Source organism: Pelophylax lessonae, assembly GCF_965119305.1.
Source record: "Pelophylax lessonae genome assembly, chromosome: 2".
Taxonomy (NCBI): Eukaryota; Metazoa; Chordata; class Amphibia; order Anura; family Ranidae; genus Pelophylax; species Pelophylax lessonae.
The window spans coordinates 451,092,251-451,116,177 of record NC_138769.1 but is presented as its reverse complement, the minus strand read 5'-3'; the positions used below and the strand labels follow the sequence as shown (position 1 = coordinate 451,116,177).

At 41.4% G+C, this 23,927-nt stretch overlaps 1 protein-coding gene across 2 annotated transcripts in view; it reads right to left on the bottom strand.

Moving 5' to 3' along the window:
* Positions 1-23,927, bottom strand: part of GAS6 (growth arrest specific 6) — a 130,448-nt gene that overhangs the window by 60,126 nt on the left and 46,395 nt on the right. For both annotated transcript variants that reach the window (XM_082246003.1, XM_082246004.1), the window contains exon 5: positions 4,276-4,398. In XM_082246003.1, the coding sequence (XP_082102129.1) occupies positions 4,276-4,398 (123 nt within the window). The remainder of the gene's footprint in view (positions 1-4,275; positions 4,399-23,927) is intronic.

Sequence of the window (23,927 nt, the reverse complement as noted above, 5' to 3'; positions counted from 1 at the left end):
CCCGCAGCGGCGAACGCGAACATGCGAAGTTCGCCGGGAACTGTTCGCCGGCGAACAGTTCTGTACATCTCTAATTGTCAATGTGCGGATTACAGTGCATCACACCGTTTACATTTTTGTTTTTTACTTTTTCCAGCTTTAATGTAAAAAAATGGCATTCCACTCTCATTTATTCACCTAAGCATGTTGCAATGTGGTGTATTATGCTGCAACATGCTACAATGAAGAAAGTAGACTGCATGTCCTACTCTTTTCAGAACACTGCCCAAAATGCTGGGGTGTGAACTGAATGAGTAGGACAGAAGGTGATTTGCCCTATCCATGCTTTGGGACTGTGCTGGGCAAGCATGTTCAGCACAGGTGAACACCACACCTGGGGTAATTTGGCCCCTAAGTTTTGGTGAGTGATGGGACCATAAGGCTCGGTTCAAACTAGATGCGGTGCCAATTTACTGCAAATTCACACCGCATTAAAATCGCAACGTGTTCATGCATACTGATTGCAAAGTGTATGTCAAGTTAAGGACACCCCGCAATCAGTTTGCAAAAGGTAGCGCAATTTGCAGAATCAGATTGCATGGGTGTGAGCAGCCATGTGATCCGATTCTGGTGCAGACAAAAATAGGATTCTTCACGTGTTTGGTCCGAATGCAATGCGAATTCAGCCATTACGTTTTTCATTTTATTAATGTTGGACTCAATGGACTTATTTCCACCTGACTACGCACACATGCATAAAAAAAAATTATATCTTTCTGTGTCCTCCAATGGACAATAAAAAACTATTAAGATGTCTATCAAACGAAATGCAGTGGTTCAACCATAATTCATCTTATGCGAAAAAACAATTAAAATATTATAGTGCAATTACCAATCAGTGTATAAGTGTGCATCAGTAATAAGGTCTTCAAAGTGCTTCTTCCGGTCTTATTCTTTTAATGCCAATAGTGGCAATAAAGTGTCATGCTGTGCTCCCCTCCGTCACACACCGCTTTTCAGTGGGTTTGGCGCCTGTGATAAAAGGTTTGTAATTCTCAGACTATTAAAGATGATTGTTTCACTTTTTCTTTTATGGCTCCAGCAGTTAGGACGGAATTCTCATATGTTTAGGGGAATAGAACCAGGAGAGATCCATAGTGTAATTCAATTTTTTATTTTTATAATCATTTTAAAAACAAATTTAACACTTCCAAAACGTTCCTCTTGTATATGGGCATGTGAAAACGCCGCTTTGGAACTCTACGATCTCGGTCTGCGTTCAAAAGAGCAGACAGGACGTCACCAGAAATATCCACCCGCTTTATGCATTTCGCTCTGCCCAGGAATTGTCATCAGAATGCCCATATATATATATAAGGACTCTGTCCTAATTGCTGGAACCATAAGAGAAAGTGAAACAGTTTAACAGTCTAAAGATTAGGGATGATTGAACATTGACTGTTTGAAATTCGGCCGAATTCCGAACTTTTTGCGGTAAAAGTTCGGAATTCGGCACCAGAATCGCCCACAATGCAATGGGATAGGAACTGGGCTTTAAAAGCCCGTGATTGGACCAGAAACGTGAGTAAAAGCCAATTGAGGGGGCAGGAGTCTGCTAGGAATGTGATTGGAGTGACTAGGGGGTCCAGAGGCCAATCAGTAGTGAATACGCCCCCCAGTATATAACATAGCCCCGCCAAATCTCTAGCACTGTAATACAGGGGCTGTGGAAGAGAGTGGAAGCAGTTCTGTTACTCCTGCTGCTCCAGTGTCATTTAGCAATTATTATTGTGAGGAAAGGGATATGCAGTGTAGTTAGGGTACTATATACCACAATAGTTAGATTCAATTATCTAGTTTCTGTAGGGAAAGTGTTAACTGTCAGTGTGACCGTAGTGTAGTTTAGGGTGAAATGACTAACTGCTATGCCAGGGTGACAGAACTCATCCATGTCAGGGTGACCGCCATAACAAAAAGATCATTTTTCTTAGAATTATTAGTAGAGCAGGGATGGGGCTCCGCTCCTTTCACACCTGGGCATTTTTGTTTCAGGCGTTTATTGGGCTTTTTTGTGGACGTCTTTGGAGGCAGGCATGACATCTGAACTTTTGTGTAGGGGTATATATACACTCACACATATATGTATATATACACATACACACATTAGGTGTAAAAGGAGCGGAACCCTATCCCTGCGCTACTGAAATTATTTGCAGGGATGGTGTTACCCTTCTTTCACACCTATATGTGTGTATATATATGTGTGTGTGTGTGTGTGTGTGTGTGTATATACCCCTATACAGAAGTTCAGATGTCATGCCTGCCTCCAAAGATGCCCAAAAAATGCCCTAAAAACGCCTGAAACAAAAACGCCCAGGTGTGAAAGGAGCGTAGCCCCATCCCTGCGCTATTGAAATTCTAAGAAAAATTATCTTTTTTTTCTTCTGGTTCTGGACATGCTACAGAGCTGAAACTTTACAATACTTTTTTTTCAATAATTTTTTCAATAATTGGCTCTCTATCAAAAACGACAATTTTTGAGAACTTTTTTTTGTGTGATTAATAGTCCCTGGGGCATGACCCAGAACCCTAGGCACTTTTTAGGGGCATTTATTGGGTTTTAGGGCTTCAAAATGGTGTTTTTTGATTACCGAAGTTCGGGTCCCATTGATTTCAATGGGGTTCTGGAATCCGGACCCGAACTTTCGGGAAGTTCGGGTGTTCTGGTCGAACCGAACTTTTCAAAAGTTCGATCATCCCTACTAAAGATTACAAACCCTTTATCACAGGTGCCAAACCCACTGAATGTTGGTGAATGGGGGCACATAAGGAGGGGAGCACAGCATGGCACTTTATTGTCACTATTGGCACTGGAAGAATAGGACAAGAACAAGCACTTTGAAGAACTATTTGTTAATACACACTTATGCACTGATTAATATGAAGAACTCATTATTGATGCACACTTCTGCACGGATTATTACTTGCGCTATCATATTTTAATAGTTTTTTTCCCTTAAGATGAATTGTGTTTGAACCACTGCATTTGGTTTGATAGATATCTTAATAGAGCAGATAAATATAAGGCATCTTGTGGTTGGACAGTGCTGGGTGTGCACATCACAATTTAAGAGGAATACACACCTTATACCACAGCAGCAGTCTTAAAGTTTTTTCACAGTGTTACATATACCCTGCAGCACAGGTACCACAACACCTAAATACTTACAGATCTGGCTTTCAGAAGGAGAAGCAGCAGACTGATGAGCTCACCTTCTGTCACTCTATTCTCGTCTCCTAGTAAGCAAATAAGCAATGCAGCCCAACTGATTGGCTCCTTTTGCTGCCGCTCTCTTCCCCAGTCTGAACTGTCCTTAACAGTACCAACAAAAGGCTGATACCAAATCAAAATCGGGTACTTACACGGCTTGTGCTTCAAACTAAATGTATCCAATAATGTAACAATGAATACCTAACAGAATTTATTATTATAAAGCATTATAAAAGCCTATTTTTTTATTGAAGTAGAACTCCAGCAAAAACTAGATAAAAAAAAATAATAAAATAGCCAGTTAAATAATTAAATAACAAAACCAGAATTTTACTGGTTCCTAAATGTCCTCAGTCTGATGAATTGATCATTCAACCTGCTTCCTCTGAGCCCAGGGTAGTTCTGGACCCACCCTAGCCTATTACTAAACAATGAAAGGGGAAGAAGCATAGTGATGAGATATTCTGTTGCTCTGCTTTCTCTTCCAATTAGTATGCTCCTTGTCAGCACATGAACCGACTGGATCCTTGTGCTGCCACCCCTGCGGTATGGGGAAAGCAAGATGCTGCTAATAGGTCGAATTCAGGTACTTATTCTAATTGCATTAAAAAAATACACTTCAAGGTAATGATTACCAAGCTACATTATTTGTCTCTTATATCTGCCTAGAACTTAGCTTTAAAATGCAATTGTGTCCAGACTATAGACGTTAAACTAGTAATTTATTTGCGCACTAAAGAAGCTTTAAAACAACTGATAGGCATTATTTTATGCCTGCCATAAATTCCTAGGCTTTTTCCAGCTTGCTGCACTCTTGAAAAACACTGATGCTTCTTTGCATCAGCATTTACCTGCACATGCGTGTCCAACGTATTTCCCAAAGGCAAAACTTCTGCGACTGGGAAAATGCACATCAATCTCCATGTGCATGATGAATGTCAAATTGCTTATTCTTGAAGGAAAAAAAAAAAAAAAGGATCAATGTATGAGCTGCCTTACACAAAGATAATTAGGTGAAAAATTACCAGTGGAACATGTTTTCCCTGTCCATCCTTTCTTGCAGTTACAGTAGAAGTCTCCCTGCAGATCTGTACATGAATATGATCCAACTTTTTGACAGGGCTTTGATGAACACTGGTCACGTAGCTCTGAAAAGCAGAGAACAGATTTCATATTAGGGAAACAGAATTTCTCGCATTCATCAGAAATTACAATTAAGTGTATGCTGATCAGCCAAAACATTATGACCATTGACATGTAAAACATTGATTATCTCATTACAATCTAACACATTCTTCTATCCATTTTAACAGCATTGAATCTCCCCTGATGGGCTATTGTATTCCAATGCCATATACCTAAACCGTGCTTGCATCTGATTAGATGCAGGTGCTGTTCGCTTGTCAACTTTACAACAGGCTTCTTCAACAAAAGTCGATTGAAAGCTTTTAGTTGAATGAATTTTGGCAGCAGGTTTTCAGTTGAAATTCAGTTGAAACTTGAGAGGTGTAAATCCAGCCATTGTGTTCTCCCGGCAGGCGCGGGGAGTGGAGTCATCACAGTGATTACTGCTAGAGCCTATAATAACCACTGGCAATAATCGCATGTAAAATCCAACAGGCCGGTTGTACTAAAGTTGATCGATCAACTTGGGTACATTCAGCCTGCCCATACATGGTTTGAATCCTGAACCGTTTATGGCCAGGGCTTAAGACAAACTTAAAACAGGCCATATATTATCAGATTTTCTAAAAAACATTTTCAGTACATCTGATGACTTGACAAATGTGATTCAAAAAGTACTTTAAAATGTGGGGGTTTTTTTAACATTCAATTCTGGAAGCAATATGCTTTACTGAACAAAACCACATACACTATTTGCCACGTTTCTGATAAGTCATGTGCTGGCACGTAACTGCTTTGAACAATCAAAATTGCGCTGAGCCGTCCTGGGGTCCCTACGAAAGAAGGGTGAAGAAGACAGACATGTTTTAAATCCTTGGACCCCTGCACCAATTGCATGGGCAGTGAAAGTTAATCATGCACAGAGGTAGGCACAGCACGGAACGGGGGGGGGGGGGGGGTTGCGGTTCTTTAGCGTGTTCGTTCACCTTTTCACTTTTTTGTGAAAAGACAAACTTACACTTTAATGCAGTTTAAAGTGGAACAAAACAGTGTCTGAGCACCACAAACTGAAATTTTAATATTCAAAACAAACTCACCCATCTATCCATGTCTCTATGCTTTTTTTGATGAGAAGTCACTTTGAACCCCTCCACCCTTAGCATTTCTAGCCATGGCCATCTTGAGTAAGGGTAGAGGATTCATGTAGCATGTACTTCCTGGAATCCATCTGCCCTTAGCTCAGGAATGTAGACAGGAGGATGTGCTTAGCTGAGAAAGCCCCTCCTCCTTGCATTTTTTTGGCCTGAGCCAAACCAGAAACCAACTGAAGAAATGTAAAAAAAAAAAAATCCATTTACCAATGCTAGCAGCATAAGGATTAAATTAATTAATGTTGATTGAGAGAGTTCAGTTCTGCTTTACTGAAGATCTATATAACAGAATAATAGAAACAGCTCCATTCATCTGTTACATGTGAAACATTTAAAGCAGAGTTCCGGCCTATTTTGCATCTTTAGTGATTCCTGGAGTGCTCGCTATGCTCATCAACAATTGGGCAGTTTCAATTTTTTTTCGGGAGTCCCTTACATTATTTTCAGGGCATTTTAAATGTACTTTCTCCTTCTCCCCCCTCTGCAGCCGCCGACGTCACTTCCGCCTTTGCATTGCGTCCTGGGAGCTGTTTGTCATCACTCCCGGGAGGCAATGGGCAGTGATGTGGGCAGCCGGCCGCTCCTCTCCTCTATGCCGATCGCATAGTACAGCGCATGCACATGATTGCCAGGTGCATTCTGGGTAGCCAGAATGAACTGGAATCAGGAAGAAGGACACAGCAGATTACACTGCGGCTTCAGATGCCCACATCCAAGATGGCTGCGCTCAGACAGCGTTTTTAAAAGTAAGATTTTGTCTAAAATCCAATACTGTTCAACTTGTAAGTATGAGAATAGCGGTTCTGTAAAAGGGGATGGATTAGTATTATAGGGGTATTTTTAGTTAAAAAATGTATTTGAGACCAGAACTCCGCTTTAAATGTGTACAACAGCACAGAAATGTTTTATTAATTTTGTATTCTGGTAGACTGTATTATCAATATCCTTGTTAGATCTCTCAGGGCCTCTATAGATCCTGGCTAGCCTCTTGCAGCATCCACTGAAAATACAAGCAAGGGGTTTTTACTTTTGTTAGGTTCTTTGTGATGTTAAGATAAATAGAAAGCCGTAGTCTGCCAGTGTACCTCTGTTCATCTCTATGATAAATAAGGGATCCTACAAGCCACAAAATGGCAAAAGGTTTCCACATTTGGTGCAGACAGTTGCATTTTCTGTCTGCAAATGTGCAGATCCGACTAATTAATGTACAAATCTACAATTGTCACAGGCATTTAAGCTAATGGTCATTCCTGAGCAGGGGCAACCTAAAATGCTGGCTCACAATGTATGCACCCCTTTATGAGACAGCAGCAGGGATAAACATAATTGTAACATTAGATATAGAATGTGGGGTAACAATATTACAGATATAATATATTCCTACTTCATCAAGTGGACAAATGCTTACAGTTGCAAACCTGAATAGGCTTGTAGAACTGAATTAACACCTCACTGCTAAAGAGTCTCTGAAAGGACCCTGTAGGCTATGCATAAAGTTAATCAACCATCACCTTACAGACCATCAATGAATCCTTGCAGAACTTGCAAATGGAATTCCACAGAGAGGGAGGAGGAGAGGTCTTTACACCCTGAGGATCCATAACGTCTAAGATGTTTAATCTTTCATAAAAACCGAAAATCGATTAGTCATGCGAAGGACTAATAGAGATTACAATTATTCTTCAGATAGAACCAACTATGAAATGCATGCAGATGCAAAAATGGTATGTCCTGGCCTTACAGAATCACCCAGGTTCCGACTAATTGATTATATGGACTCAGTCCACAATAGTCAGGTCTTTGGGTAACTCTGGCTCAGGCATCAGCTTTGTCTGACCCAAATAATCTACAGCCACTGCAAAAGACAGGATTTTTCTTCACGCCAGGCAAGGTACCACCGTCAAAATGTGACTGACTAAAGTGGAAAAGTCTACCCCACATTGTTACCACAACAACAACAACTCTGGATCGGAGTAGGAGACAGTCGGAAGTCAAGTGACCAGCCTGAAGATAGCTGTAATAAGGTATTTACAAGCTAAATTTTAATAAAATGCATACCGTTTGGTATGCCTAGATATAAGAGGATCTGGCAGTGAAAATTGGTAATATTTTATTCTTTACTAATAGCGGCAGGATGGGGAGCAGAGACACAGACATGGAACTGACAGGCAGGGAGGGAGGGGATGAGGGGGACAGAGGAGAGCAGCAGATGACGAAGGCACGCAGGCTGACCACGGTGATCAGGGCTCAACAGCCATGATTATCGTGGTTATGACACAGAGGAACACAGGAAGTGGCCGGTTCAGCCAGGTTTTTTACAGCCTAGAGAGGGGCAGATTGGCCAGCACAAGCACTGTGCTGTTTAATCTGCTATAAGGGAACAGGATATCTCTCTTTTTTTAGGGTAACAAACACTTTAAGGCTACATGTACACGGGGCGTTTTAAAAACGCGGGTGATCGCGTTCGGTCGCGATTTTGCATTTGAAACGCTGGTAAACACACGTTCTGAACATCCTGAACGTAAATAATTGCTTTCCAAAAAACAACACGGAACTCAACTGCCTCTAAATGACTGTAAACGACCCAGTGTACATGGACAGATAAGATAACATTGAGGTGGGTTCAGGAGCTTCTGAAAAAAACGCCCAACTGCTCAAAAACATCCGTTTACAAGTTGCAGTGTACATGAGGCCTAAGAAACATGAAAATGAACACTGTAATTTACCCAGAGCCTGATCAAATACAAGGTGGGTACTGCCCAAACTATAACAGTTATTGCTGATTTTTTTTCTCCCTTTTTATTTTATAGCAAAAAGCAAATATTTCTGAATGTCATTTCTTGTGTCTTTTTGGAATTTTTACTTCTGTACAAATTTCTATACACTGCCCGCCTAAGAATTTTAATATAAAAATGAATAGGTTTGCTTTCTTTGCAAATCCTATTGAGATTGTTGTATGGTATTACTAGTGCCTGTATACCCTAAACTGTGTGTTTGGGGTGTGTGAGAGAGGGCAGTGACAAACGTCAAAGGAAAAAGAAAGGTGGGGGAATAAGTTACTGCTGCACAATACCACTTTGTGTATCAGATTGTAAGCAAGATTTGCATCCAGCCAACTGGATTTTGGGTGAGTGTACCTATAATGGCGGCTGGTTGTATTATAGGCTTTGATAACTTTGATGTGTGCGTGTGCAGTTTTCAGTTACTACCTGTGTCTGGATTGGGGAGAATTGGGCTGTCATAATAATACGCCAGCATGCTGGCCAATTTCCAAGAATGTGCGAAAGATGGTACCTTGAGCAATGTCCAGCCTCCCTCATCCTTGTACCCCTATTCATGATAACACTGCCAAGGGGCCCTACAGAAGTGGAAGATTTTACACATCTTGGGATGTGTAATGAGTGTAAAGAGAAAGCCCCAATTGTGATCTTTCCAGGCTGCAATTTGCCCATTGATCATCCTCTCCTTGATGACAAATCACTTGTTTAACCAGACAAAGCACATGCATGGGGCCATAATAGACAATGTTGTTGAACATTTGATCAATTTTTCTGTATATGTTTGCCACCACCTTTATGGGAGAGGTAAAAATGTACAGCTTATCAAGCATCAATTAAATTTGATTACTGTGTCAGCATTACTAGTGCTGCCATATTTAAAAAAATATACTTTAATTATCCCTAAACAACAGATGTTTTTTTGGATATACCCATGGGAGTAATTTGCAACTCTTATTTTTATATGAACAATCATCACTGAAATGACTGGAAATTCAAGTTGTGCTTCAATGTAATGTTCCACATAAGGAAAAAGGGAAACATTTCATTATAAACAAGGTCAGCCTGGGCACGTGAAGACAAGTCCACAGACTCGGGAAAATCAACTTAGATTTAAGAAGACAAAACATGCATGTTTAAACGGTCAGAGGAAGTCTTTTTATGGTTATAGAAAGAATTGTAAATTATTATTTCAGGTTACAACTAGCAAACAGTAAACATATCGGATTCTCAAAGATGAGAGATTTTTACAGTTAGTTAGAAGCCTACACAATTTTCATACCTTCCAAGGATCATACTTTATATTGTTTTAAATCCTGGGATTTGCAGCCACATTAGGGTAACACCTATTTTTTTATTTGCTACTTGACCACATTCAGATAGCAGAACTTAAAATAAAAATTGCTGTTTCACTTATGCTTTTTTGAAAGCTCCAAAAATGAAGTTCCCCCTGCTATGTATTGTTAACGAGGGAGTTGTGGAATTGTTTACCAATATACCAAGCTGGAAGATCTCCTTATCAGTTGTAAACTAGATAGATTTGATCACTGTCCTAACAAAGGCTTAGATTTTGCATTGTATGTTAACCACTTTACCACTAGAGGATTTTGCTGTCTTACGTCTGGGCCACTTTTTGCGATTCGGCGCTGTGCGACTTTAACGGACAATTGCGCGGTCGTGCGACGCTATACCCAAACAAAATTTACGTCCTTTTTTTCCCACAAACAGAGCTTTCTTTTGGTGGTATTTGATCACCTGTGCGATTCTTACTTTTTGCGCTATAAACAAAAAAATAGCGTTTATTTTGAAAAAATAACAATATTTTTTAAAAAATTTTATATGAAATTCCCCCCAAAAAAATGTAAAAATCTAAATTTTTTTAAATTTTTGGCCAATTTGTTTTCTGCTACCTATGTTTGGTAAAAAAAAATCACAATAAGTGTATTTTGATTGGTTTGCGCAAAAGTTATTGCGTTTACTAACGAAGGGAAAGATTTTTGTCATTTTTGGTGTTTTTTTTTTTTAACGAGTAATGGCGGCGATTTGCGATTTTTTTTGCGGGACTGCGACATTTCGGCGGACAGATCGGACCCTTGACTGACATTTTGACACTTTTGGGGTTACCAGTGACATTACTGCAGTAATCAGTGCTATATATATATGCACTGTTACTGTAAAAATGACACTGGCAGGGAAGGGGTTAATTTTATTGGAGAGGGAGGGGTTAATGTATGCCTGGTACTTACTGACGTGTGCGGGAGGAGGTGACTGAGTGAGTCAGGGACAGATCGGATGTTCAGCTATGCTGAACACTGCGATCTGTCACTCCCTGTCACTTAGGAGATCTGCCCGCTCTGTTTACACAGGCGGGCGGGATCTCCAAACTAGATTCCCTGACGATCGGGGAAGAGCAGCAGCAATCGCCGCCGCTCCTCCCCTGGCCCGACTCCCGCTGTGACTGGAAACAGCGGGAGCGCGCCTCCGGCGGCGCGCGAGCGCCGCCTACAGGGGGGGAGTCTAGCGACGTAGAATTACGTCGCTAGACGTTACGAGCCACGTTGCTGCAGTAGCAGCAACGTGAGCAGACGTTATGTGGTTAAAGAAGACAAAAACACTTGTCCACACTTTTTCACTCCATTGTCACTTTAGGGCCTCGTACAACCTGGATGCTTTTATAGCTGCTGTTTTTGGGCTGTTTTTTTCTGCAGCCAGTAAAATCCCCAGCATGTTATCCAATGTGTTCATGCACACATAGGCTTTTATTAGCAGTTTTTGGCAGGGGCATTTTCTGGTTGAAAAAAAAAACCCCAGAGCTAGTGGGTTTTGACAGGATTTTTTAGCTGTAAAAATGCTCAAACTCTGAAGAAATCTAAAAAAAAAAAAAAAATATCCTATAAAATGCCCAAAAACTTGGCTTTTCTGTGTTTTTTTTTGAGCCAAAAGCTTTTATGGAAGTATAGTTGTGCTAAAAAACGCTAATGCAAAAATGCTGAAAAACGATAAAAAAAACAACATGCATTTTTAACACAGCATTCTAAAGCTACTAGCATTTTTATAATATCCAGTGTGCATGAGGCCTAAAAAATGTTCAGAGTAGCTTGCAGTCCACCCAAAGCCCTGTTCCAAAGAAACAGAAAGGTAAAAACAATTTCTAAAAAAATTATTTTTGGGTAAATACACACATAAGGTTGGCTTTCTCAAATTTAACTTCTGAAGTGGAACTACACTTTGAAGTTGGTGCCTTAACAATAGCTTGCCTACTAAAATTTTTTACAGCTCAGTACATACTGTATATGCTGTATATATGTTGTAGGAGACAATTTTATATAGTGACAGTTTCAAATTCACCCATGTATCTCACCAATAGCTTCTGCAATTGCAGCGGGTAGGCAACACTCTACCAACAATAAACGCGATCTATAAATAGCATTCCCAAAAATACTACTATGATCTTCACGATAAAAAAAAAAAAAAAAATAGCAGCTGACAACTGTTTACTTCTCTTGGAAAGGAATACCCACCCATGTACCACGTAGCTGAACAGCGATATCACAGCATTAACCAAAAACTGAATCAAACTCCTAAAGGTAATAAAGAAATTAGGTGGGTCTCTCCGGAAATCCATTAAACAGTAGATGTGCAAGTTGGGTGTAAAACAGGAATCAATATGCAATTTATTCCAAGGCTAAAAAAAGTTTTCAAATACGGAAGATCAGAGGTGCACTTTGTGCAACATACAGAGAAGAACCCAGCCTGAAATGAAAAAGTATCAACATAACAGTTCCATGTAGAGCAGAAAACAGCTTCTGCTACAGAACTTTTCCTGAATCTAACAGATATGTGGCCATAAGAGTTATATGTAGTCATGAGTATTATCATATACTGTAGGTGGACCTCAATAGACAAAATTCAGGCCTTACTACAAGACTTGAAGAAAGAAAGAAACTAAGAAACTGTGTAGTGTGCAATCAGAGAGGAAAGGTAGGAAGAAGGAAAAGCAAGAGACCGTGTAAATAAGAGAAAGAGCAAGACTGAGCAAGCCAGCACACCATCACACCTAGCTGTACGTATTTAAAGAGGAAGTAAACCCTCCTCAGGAAGTTGTACCTATAGGTAAGCCTATATTAAGGCTTACCTATAGGTACTGTAAATATCTCCTAAACATGCACCGTTTAGGAGATATTTACCTTTAATGCAGCCAGTGACGTCACTGGCGCATGCGCTCTGAAGGAACGGCAGATCGTGCCGTTCCTTCAGAGCCCCGTGCCGTGACCGTCGGCTCCCGCGCGCGTGCGCGGGAGTGACGTCACCGCGGCTCCGGCCAATCAGATGGCCGGATGCCGCGATCCCGGAAGACGGGCGACTATACATGTCGCCCGTCATACAGGTAAGCGGACGGCACGGCGGGGGCTCGTTCTAAGGTAAGTATTTCATAATGAGCTACTATGCGATGCATACTAGCTCATTATGTGTTTCTCTTTCAGGATGTAAAGAAGAGAAAAATTTTTTTTCTCGGTTTACAACCTCTTTAACCACTTGCAGTTTGCTAACAGTACATTTTACTGTTTGTGGGTGGCACAGCAACATACTAATATTTCAAGAGCCACATGTGCATGCCGCCTGATGATCTGTGCTGCGATTGGACGCAGCACAAGCTTGTCAGCAGGTTACAGCCAATAGGTTTTGGCTGTATACCTGCTAATCGGATGTGGCCAATTACAGCACAGAGTTCTGTGTTTACAAACACAAAATACCAAACACAGAACAAGGATCTGGCTGTATTATTTCCCTGAAATCAACTCTGAGTGAAGGGAGAAATGACAGCCAGATTCTGTGAGTAAAAGCAGCACACATACACTTGTTAGGCACACAGTTAACTCCTTGACTGTCTTTCTAATCACCACAGTCATCTATTAGTGTCATTTGTACAGGGTACAGTATTATCAGTGATCACTGTATTAGTTTCACTAGTGATGTCAGTGTTAGTCAGTTAGTGTTCTTCCAGCCAGTGTAAGTTAGCGCCAGATTGACCGCCACACTAAGGTCGCTGATCACCGCCATTACTAGTAAAGTTTATAACTGCATAAGTTCCAGGATATACTGTATACAGTTTGCAGATGCTTTAACTTTTACACCAACCACTTATTGTACACTAATTGGGATTTTTTTTTAACCAAAGACATTTAGAAGAATACATTTTGGTCTAAATTATTTAAGAAATTTATTTGATCAGATATGTTTTATAACAAAGTCGAAGATATCTGGGTTTTTTTTTTTTTTCGACAATTTCAGTCTTTTTTAATGTACATATTAAATAATTAGAAACCTGATTACTTGAGTATCATTTTCTGTGCTACTTGTTGTCGCCATTAACTACTTTAGCCCCGGAGGATTTGGCTGCTCAATGACCAGGCCCTATTTTGCGATTCGGCTCTGCGTGACTTAACAGACAATTGCGCGGTCATGCGACGCTGTACCCAAACTAAATTGACGTCCTTTTTTTCTCACAAACAGAGCTTTCTTTTGGTGGGATTTGATCACCTGTGCAATTTTTATTATTTGAGCTATAAACAAAAAAAGAGCGACAATTTTGAAAAAACAACAATATTTTTCACATTTTTTATATGAAATTCTCAAAAAAAAAATGTAAAAATGAAAATTTTTTAACATTTTAGGCCAATTTGTTTTCTGCTACATATTTTTGGTAAAAAAAAAAAAAAAAAAAAAAAAAAAAAATCGCAATAAGCATATTTTGATTCGTTTGCGCAAAAGTTATTGCGTTTACCAACTATGGGAAAGATTTAGGTAATTTTTCTTTTTTTTTTTTTTTTATTAATAATGGCGGCGATCTGCGATTTTGCGGTGGACAGATCGAACCACTAACTGACATTTTAGACACTTTTGGGGGTACCAGTGACATTACTACAGTAATCAATGCTAAAAATATGCACTGTCACTGTAAAAATGACACTGGCAGGGAAGAGGTTAACTGTACTGGTGATCAAGGGGTTAAATGTGTCCCTAGGGGCGTGATTCTAACTGCCAGGGGGCGTGGCTTGTGAAGTAATCACAGAGACATGCGATCCTATATAGCAGGATCACATAGCCTCTGTGATCACTTCAGGGAGAATGACTTTCTCCCTCAGCTGCGGGAGATGGCGAGTGGCCGGCGGCCATCGGAGCCACCGGTCACACGCGCTGGCTCCACAGTGAAAGAGCGGGGGCGGCGCGCGCTCGCCCCCTACAGTCTTCTGAGCAAGCGACGTAGGGCTACGTCGCTTTGCCCAGCAGCGGCAGAGTGCCGCAGCATATGTACGGTGGGCGGGGTTAAAGTGGTTAATGTTCCTATTACTGGTATGTTGTTAGCTGCTACTATTTGCGCATGTATCCGCCCGCAGCAGTATCTTTTGTATATCATTTAAACCTAATAGAAATCGAATAACCCAGTGGTGATCAAATACCACCAAAAGAAATTAAAAAAGTAGCACAGTGCAAAATAGCAAAAAATGCCCTGGTCACCGAAGGGGGTAAAATCATACAGAGGTCAAGAGGTTAAGAATAGGTTTATAGATAAGTAGGTTTTAGACCTCTTGCACATGGATGCCTAAAAATGTCATGTTTTTAGGTATTCTGGCACATTTTTTTTACTGATCTAAATGCAGCTTATTGTTTTAATGGGTCTTTACACACTGGTGCATAAACTTGCGTTGCATATAGGTCAGTAAAAAATGTAAAAAAACAAAAATCTGCATTGATGGACAATATTGCGTGTGGGTCTTTTAAAAAATATGCTTTTACTACACAGATACTTTGAAATCATTTTAGGGCATTTTATGCATTCTGGACCTACTGCCTGGAACTTTTCCTGTGCTGCCTTACAGCAGCCTTTTATTACCACAGAGAACACCAAGTCCTCCATAAGAAAGCTGTTCAGGTAAGCTACAAAGATGACAGAAAGCACAATAATACCACCCCATATATCTCCTGTCCTTGGTCATGTGATATCAGAATTCATGACTGACTGCAGAAGACCATGGAGAAGCTAAACTGTACTCTGCACCAGCAATAAAAGATCCTTTGACGGCCATTGCCCACTCAACATTGTATGTTCTTTGCAGGTCAGAGAACTATGGCATATAAACCTGGAACAAAAGTCTGGTTTCAGCGATGGGTGGTGTGTCCAGTGGTTCCTAAGCCACTAATCAAATGGATATTTTGCATGCTTTCAAAACATGCTGGAATTGTCATGTTAATAACAACCTTCTGTTGCCAGAACCTGATGACTTCTTGAATGAATAACCTAAATAAAAAATAAAAAAAATACTCCTGTCTGAACCTGAGATTTCTTTTCCTTTACCCAGATGTTCATAAAACCACCCACTCTGCTTCTCCTAAGACCTCCTGCTTTTTTGCTCCCCAGTCACCCCTCCCATGCTCGCATCCCAGCCTCTCCCATCTAGGACTCTCTATCCCAACCTGTCCGACTATCTCCTACTCTGCCTGCCTTTAGGAGATCCTTGAAAACTCATCCCTTCAGGGAAGCCTATCCGACCTCCAACTAAAAAAATTACCTCTACCTTCTTTCTCCACCAGCGCTTCCCTCAGTTATTACCCTTTGGACCACCTCCCTCCCACCTCTCAATCACTATTAAAATTGTAAGCTTCTATGAGAGGGTCCCCTCTAATCTTCCAGTATCAAATGGTCTCCCTTACTTTTGTAAAGTGTTGCAAGAACTGTTGGTTCATTTTACACTCACTGGTCACTATTAGTTACATCTTGATAGTATCGGGTTGAACCCCCTTTTGATTTCAGAACTGCCTTAATTCTTCGTGGCATAGATTCAACAAGGTGTTGGAAACATTCCACAAAAATGTTGGTCCATAAAGACATGATCGCATCACGCAGCTGCTGCAGATTTGTCGGCTGCACATCCATAATGTGAACCTCCCATTCCACCACATCTCAAAGGTTCTCTATTGGATTGAGATCTGGTGACTGGGGAGGCCATTGAACTACAGTGAACTCATTGTCATGTTCAAGAAACCAGTGCGAGAGGATTTGAGCTTTGTGACATTATCCTGCTGTAAGGATCAGGCAACGTTTTTCCAATCTTCCAATTGTCCAATTTTGGTGAGTCTGTGCAAAGTGTAGCCTCCGTTTCCTGTTCTTAGCCGACAGCTTTTTATAATCCTGAACCAGTCAGCCCATTCTCCTCTCACCTTTGACATCAAAAAAGCATTTTCATCCACACAACTGCCACTCACTAGATATTTTCTAGATATTACTAGAGATCTCTTTTTGGACCATGCTCTGTAAACCCTAGAGATTGTTGTGCTTGAAAATCCCAGTAGATCAACAGTTTTTTAAATACTCAGACCAGCCCATCTAGCACCAACAACCATGCCACGTTCAAAGTCACTTAAATCCCCTTTTTACCCCATTCTGATGTTCAGTTTGAACTTCATCAAGTCGTATTCAGCACGTCTAGATGCCTAAAGTCATTGAGTTGCTGCCATGTGATTGGCTGATTAGCAGTTTGTGTTACCAAGCAATTGAACAGGTGTACCTAATGATGTGGCCGGTGAGTGTAAGTCCTGTATAATAATAATCATAATTATCTTGAATTCAATCCCTAGATCAGACAAAGAAAAGTCTGGTGCTTGCCAATAGACACAAGAAAATTTCTACAAATGACAGCAGGGTAAATGTACAAGTGAGTAAGAAAACATCTTACAGAACCAGTTAGTGTTTTTTTAGCTATGCCCAAGGACATAATTATAGGTAAAAGTGAAACCTCTCCTCCAAGTAAAGTAAATGCATGCAGAGAAATGATTTATACGGTGCTTCAGGCCCCCTACATGGGAAGTTTACAATTCCCCCCCCAGCAACACGCTAGCAGAGCCGTCTGGATGTCACGGTCAGGTATATAAAGCCAAAGTCTAGCTGAGTTTGTATCAAAGTCAAGTAATCAGGCTGTATAAACCAACCAAGATTAGCTGCAAAGTACTGTGAAATTTTTAGCAGTGGATATCAGCATGGATACATTGTAAGGGTTCCAAAAACTGAAGCCACCCAGAGATTCCTGTAAACACAGTGCTGGAATAAAGCAAGATATATTTATTACACATATTACATACACACTCACACACAAAACAGACCGATCACCTTTTTATTATTATTGTACTTGATGAACAATTTACTGGGCAAAGAGCCAGAAATGCTTTCACTGCTGGGAAGCAGTTAACTGTTTGTAATATAATGCAGCCATTCTAATAGACTATTTAGGAGAGTGTGGTCATAATCAAGCATTCAGAAGCATTTTAAAGTAAAACCTTGCTCTAGCACAACACTTACTATTGCTAGTTCTGACTAATATAGTCAGGTAAGTAATACAGATAATCCAAATATAAAGCTAAAAATATCATTAAATGTTTACATCAATAACATATAATGGGAGATGGAGTCCTGCCTGTACAAGTTTACCGTCTGGAGGGATAAGGTGTAGAAACAAAAGGCATGGGAATGCGTACACTCTATATAAATACATATGGGAGGAGAAAGCAACACTTGTTAAGCAGAACCAATGATAAGAAATATTCAGCGCAGATATACAAAGTAATAAATACAAATGAATGAAGTTTGCCAGCTGAACTCTACATGGACAAAAACACAGCCCCTCGATAAACATATAGTATAAATTAGTGCAACTTAAAATAACCAATTATTGAGAGACAATAAAAACAGTCAATGAAAGTAATAAATCATGATGATGTCAGGATGTCAACCATTGTGGGAAAAAATGTGTCCAATAAAGACATACAAGTGTTGAGAGTGATTACAGTCTGTCCAACATAGACAATAGCAGCCTCTCACCTCCTTAATTTGACCTGAAAGATCAGCTTGCACTTTCCCACATCAAGGGGGTAGATTCTCCAGCAATCGGCCCATGATGCAAATCTCAGTAGCTCAACATGGCGAGTCAAAACAATCTAGTGCTCTCCATAACCACACTGTTTTTGTTTTTTTTTTAAAAGAATTAAAAACCTCACAATTAAGCACTTCCTCCAAGTGCATGTGTAAAGACGTTTTCTGTGTACAGATTAAGCATAAAGATGGCCGCGGGTAACGTCATACATTGCTCCTCCTCCCGTACGCGTTACATCTGTAAGTCAGTCAACATATGATGTCACCTGCAGCCATCTTTATGGTTTATCTGTACAAAGAAAATGTTCTATACGAATGCACTTGGTGAAGTGCTTGACTTGTAAGTGGTTTTTAATCCTTTAAAATAAACCGGTGTGGTTACGGAGGGCACTAGAGGTTTTGTTCTCATTCACATATGCTTGCCATGAGGAGCTACTGACATTTGTATCATGAGCTGATTGCTGGAGAATCTACCACCTTGATGTGGAAAGGGCTAGCTGACCTTTCAGGTCGAATTAAGGAGGTGGGAGGCTGCTATTGTCTATGGTGGACGAACTGTAATCATTCTCAACACTTTTATGTCTTTATTGGACACATTTTTTCCCATAACGGCTGACAATTAGTTATTTTGCGTTGCACTTATCTATGGTTTAGGTTACTTGTTAAGCAGTGCCTAATAAAAATATTTGCCTGTGTGAAGAGAAAGATTAAAAAGGTGCTTTTGAAGGGTTTGCAGTGAATATGGCAACATTCACATCTGCATTTCTGCTCAACAGCATGTAGATGTGAGAAAATCAGTGGGGGATCCTGGCCATTGACTGCGGGAGACAGTCCCATTGAAAGCAATAGGAGGCTCATGGCTCCCGCAGCTAATTACAGCCACTTACATGTAATCGCTATGCAGACTGCCCGCAGAGCTGATCAGTCAGAGGTACAACCCCAATTCCAAAAAAGCTGGGTTGCGGTGTAAAATCTACATAAAAACAGAATGCAATGATTTGCAAGTCTCAAAGACCAATATTTTATTCACAATAGAAAACATATCAAATGTTAAAACTGACAAAATGTACCATTTTAATAAAAAATCAAAAAAAATCTAAATTTACAATTTGATGGCAGTATCCCCTCTCAAAAAAAAGTTGGGACAGAGCCATGCTCATCTTGGTGTAGTATCCCCTCTTCTTTTAACAGCATTCTGTAAATGTCTGAAAAATGGAGTAGACCAGTTGCCGGAGTTTTGGGAGAGGAATGCTGCCCCATTCTTGCCGGATATAGGATTCTTACTGCTCAACAGCCCTGGGTCTTTGTCATATTTTTTGTTTCAAGATGGCCCTCTGCTTAAAAACTATATATATATATATATATATATCTCAGGGTTCTAAGTCATTTTCTATCAAAAAATATGCAGATTTTTACATATACAGTGGCCAAAATAATTATTTGATCACCTGCAGATTTTGTAAGTTTGCCCACTTCCAAAGAAATGAAGGGTCTATCGTTGTTATCATAGGTTGTATTTTAAATAATAGAGACAGAATCTCAACCAAATATACAGAAAAAAAACACACACACGACACAAATGTTATAAATTGAGTTGCAGTTCAGGGAGTAAAATAAGTATTTGATCCCTAAGCAAAACCTGAATAAGCAGAAACCCTTGTTGGCAAGCACAGAGTTGGTAAGACGTTTCTTGTAGTTGGGGAATAGGTTTGCACACATCTCAGGAGGGATTTTGGTCCACTCTTTACAGATCTTCTCTAAATCCTTAAGGTTTCTTGGCGGTCACTTGGCAACTCAAAGTTTCAGCTCCCTCCATAAATTTTATTTAGGATTAGGGTCTGGAGACTGGCTAGGCCACTCCATGACCTAAATGCGCTTCTTCTGGAGCAACTCCTTTGTTGCCCTGGGGGTATGTTTTGGGTCATTGTCATGTTGGAAGACCCATCTTTAGTGTTCTGACTGAGGGAAGAAGGTTCTCATCCAAAATTTTACAATACATGGCCCCTCAGTGAGGCAAAGTAGGCATGTACCTTTAGCAGAGAAACATCCCCAGAGCAAAATGTTTCCACCTCCGAGCTTGACTGTAGGGATGGTGTTCTTAGGATCAAAGTCACCATTTTTCTTCCTCCAAACAGAGTTGAGGTAATGCCAAAGAGCTCAATTTTGGTCTCATCTGACCACAGCAATTTCTCCCAATCCTTCTTTGAGTCATTTAGATGATCATTGGCACACTTCAGATGAGCCTGTACATGCGCTTTCTTGAGGACCTTGCGGGTGCTACAGGATTTCAATCCATGGTGGCGTATTTTGTTACCAATGGTTAGTTTGGTGACTGTAGTCCCAACTGCCTTGAGATCATTCACAAGCTCCTCCCATGTAGTTCTGGACTGATCCCTCACTTTTCTCATGATAATCCTTACCCCATGAGGCAAAATCTTGCATGGAGCTCCAGGCCGAGGGCAATTAATGGTTATTTTGTATTTCTTCCAATTGCGAATAATCGTTCCAACAGTTGTCTCCTTCCCACCAAGCTTCTTGCGAATAGTCTTGTAGCCCCATTCCAACCTTGTGCAGGTTTACAATCTTGTCCGTGACATTCTTTGACAGCTCTTTAGTCTTGCCCATGATGGTGAGGTTTAAATGGAAGAAAGATTCTGTGGACAGGTGTCTTTTTTTACACACAAATTTTATCCATGTTGGATTATATAGAAAGATTTATAAATATACCTACACTTTACTTAATATAAAAATGTTTTTCTTTTATATTATGTCTGGTTTCAGCCCCAGTCTTTGGAAGAAAATTGGTTCTCTCCTTTCTTGTTGGACGTTTGAGCCCTTGGGGATTATTCTCACATGAATCAAAAAATTATGTGGTCCTGTTGGAGGATTCTTTATGCCCTGACGGGTGGAGGGCTGTTTTTTAGCTCTATATGGATACTGGCAGACGTTACATAGTGAGGTTGAAAAAAAAAACACAAGGCCAACTAGCTCAACCAATAATGAAATGTATGAGAGTACAGATTTGGTAATAATGTATTTCGATGTACAAATGTAGAATGCATGTAAATGGTAGCTTTTTCTACATTACAGGGAGGCGATAAATATCCCAGATGAAGATAATCTACAGGCATTCGAACTGCGTTGGATTCCCTTTCCATATTGTTACTGAACAAACTTAATTGTACAGTCGTGTATGGTATTGGGTCTCACCACCACTTCTATTTGTATAAACACTGTCGTGTTGTTTTTATACGTGGTATGAGCCTCATGGAGGTCCGTGTTAAATTGTAAAGAATAAAATTTTAATTTTTTTACAACATTTGTTTTTTTTATTGGTTGCCGTGTAAAAGTCCCAACAGGACTAATCGGTGTACCACATGAGTGCATAATGTAGCCAGTCCGTGGGAGCCAGAATTATTGTTGGTTGGTAGGGGATCAAATATTTATTTTACTCACTGAACTGCAACTTAAATTTATAAAATTTGTATCATGTGTTTTTTCTGGATTTTTGGTTGATATTCCGTCTCTATCATTTAAAATACACCTATGATAACAATTATAGACCCTTCTTTTCTTTGCAAGTGGGAAACCTACAAAATCTGCAGGAGATCAAATAATTATTTTCCCCACGGTATATGAGAAGTGTCAGAATAGGCTTGGTCTTAAAGTAGTTAAACATTTGATATGTTTTTCATTTTCTATTGTGAATAAAATATGGGTTTAGGAGACTCCGAAATCATTGCATTATGTTTTTTTGTAGATTTAACAGAGTGTCTCAACTGTTTAGGAATTTGGGTTGTAATTGCCGCATATTGATTACCTGCGAGCAGTGGCGTAGCGTGGGGGGTGCAGGGGGGGCCGGCCGCACCGGGCGCAACATCTGGGGGGGGCGCACTCGCAGCTCTGCCCTGCCTGGCTCACTCATTATCTCACTGCAGTGCTGGCTGTGGCGGCGGCGCTGTGCGAATCCGATCCGAGCCGCCGGGTCGCCGCCCACTGTGGAGGGGGGGGGTGGTGCCAGGCGTGTGGAGAGCGGGGGACCATCTGGGGGAGGGACAATGCACTGCAGCGGCCGCCCAGCGCAGCGCTGAGCGCGGGAGCCACACCAGACCAGCCCAGGCATGCAGCAAGAAGAAGCTGGCAGCGGTGGCAGGTGACACAGGCCAGAGAGGAGAGAGCCAGTGGTGACAGACGCAGGAGGAAAACCTAGGAGCCGGAGGACCTGGAGGAGAAGACATAGCCTGCTGTGATCGGGTGCACCTGCAAAAAAAAGGTAGGAGTCACGAGTGACACAGGAGTCAGGACTGACTGGACTGTGACTGGAGTAGTACTGGGCTCAGTGGGCTGGCTGTGTACAGTGCTAGTAGTGACTAGACTGAGTCTGATTGACTGTCTGTGAGAACTGAAGAAGAACACTGAATAACTGTATGCATATGGGGGGGGGGGGGGTCAGTGTAGAGGAGGGTGTGTCAGTGTAGGGGTGTCAGCATAGGTGTCAGTGTAGGTGTCAGTGTATGGGTGGATCAGTGTAGGGGGGTCAGTGTATGTGGAAATGTAGGGGGGTCAGTATAGGTGTCAGTGTATGTGGCGGTCAGTGTAGGGGGTCAGTATAGGTTGGTCAGTATAGGTGTCAGCTATACTGACCCCCCCCATACACTGACACCTATACTGACCCCCTACATTTCCACATACACTGACCCCCCCCCCCATACACTGACCCCTACACTGACTCCCCCCTACATTTCCACATGCACTGACCCCCACTACACTGACCCCTACACTAATAGCTATACTGACCCCCCCATACACTATTAGTGTAGGGGTCAGTGTAGTGGGAGTCAGTGTATGTGGAAATGTAGGGGGGAGTCAGTGTTGGGGTCAGTGTATGTGGGAATGTAAGGGGGTCAGTATAGGTGTCAGTGTAGCTGTCAGTGTACGGGGGGGGGCCAGTGTAGGTGTCATTGTATGGGGGGGGGGGTCAGTGTAGAGGAGGGTGTGTCAGTGTAGGGGGGTCAGCATAGGTGTCAGTGTAGGGGTCAGTGTAGGTGTCAGTGTATGGGGGGGGGTCAGTGTATGTGGAAATGTAGGGGTGTCAGTGTATGTGGCGGTCAGTGTATGGGGGAGGTCAGTATAGGTGTCAGTGTATGGGGGAGGTCAGTATAGGTGTCAGTGTATGGGGGAGGTCAGTATAGGTGTCAGTGTATGGGGGGGTCAGTATAGCTATTAGCGTGGGGGTCAGTGTATGTGGAAATGTAGGGGGGAGTCAGTGTAGGGGTCAGTGTATGGGGGGGTCAGTGTATGTGGAAATGTAGGGGGGAGTCAGTGTAGGGGTCAGTGTATGGGGGGGTCAGTGCATGTGGGAATGTAAGGGGGTCAGTGTAGCTGTCAGTGTACGGGGGGGGGGTCAGTGTAGTTGTCAGTGTATGGGGGGGGGGTCAGTGTAGAGGAGGGTGTGTCAGTGTAGGGGGGTCAGCATAGGTGTCAGTGTATGGGGGGGGGGATCAGTGTAGGGGGGGTCAGTGTATGTAGAAATGTAGGGGGGTCAGTATAGGTGTCAGTGTATGTGGCGGTGAGTGTAGGGGGGTCAGTATAGGTGTCAGTGTATGGGGGAGGTCAGTGTAGGGGGGTCAGTATAGCTATTAGTGTAGGGGTCAGTGTAGGGGGTCAGTGTATGTAGAAATGTAGGGGTCAGTGTATTG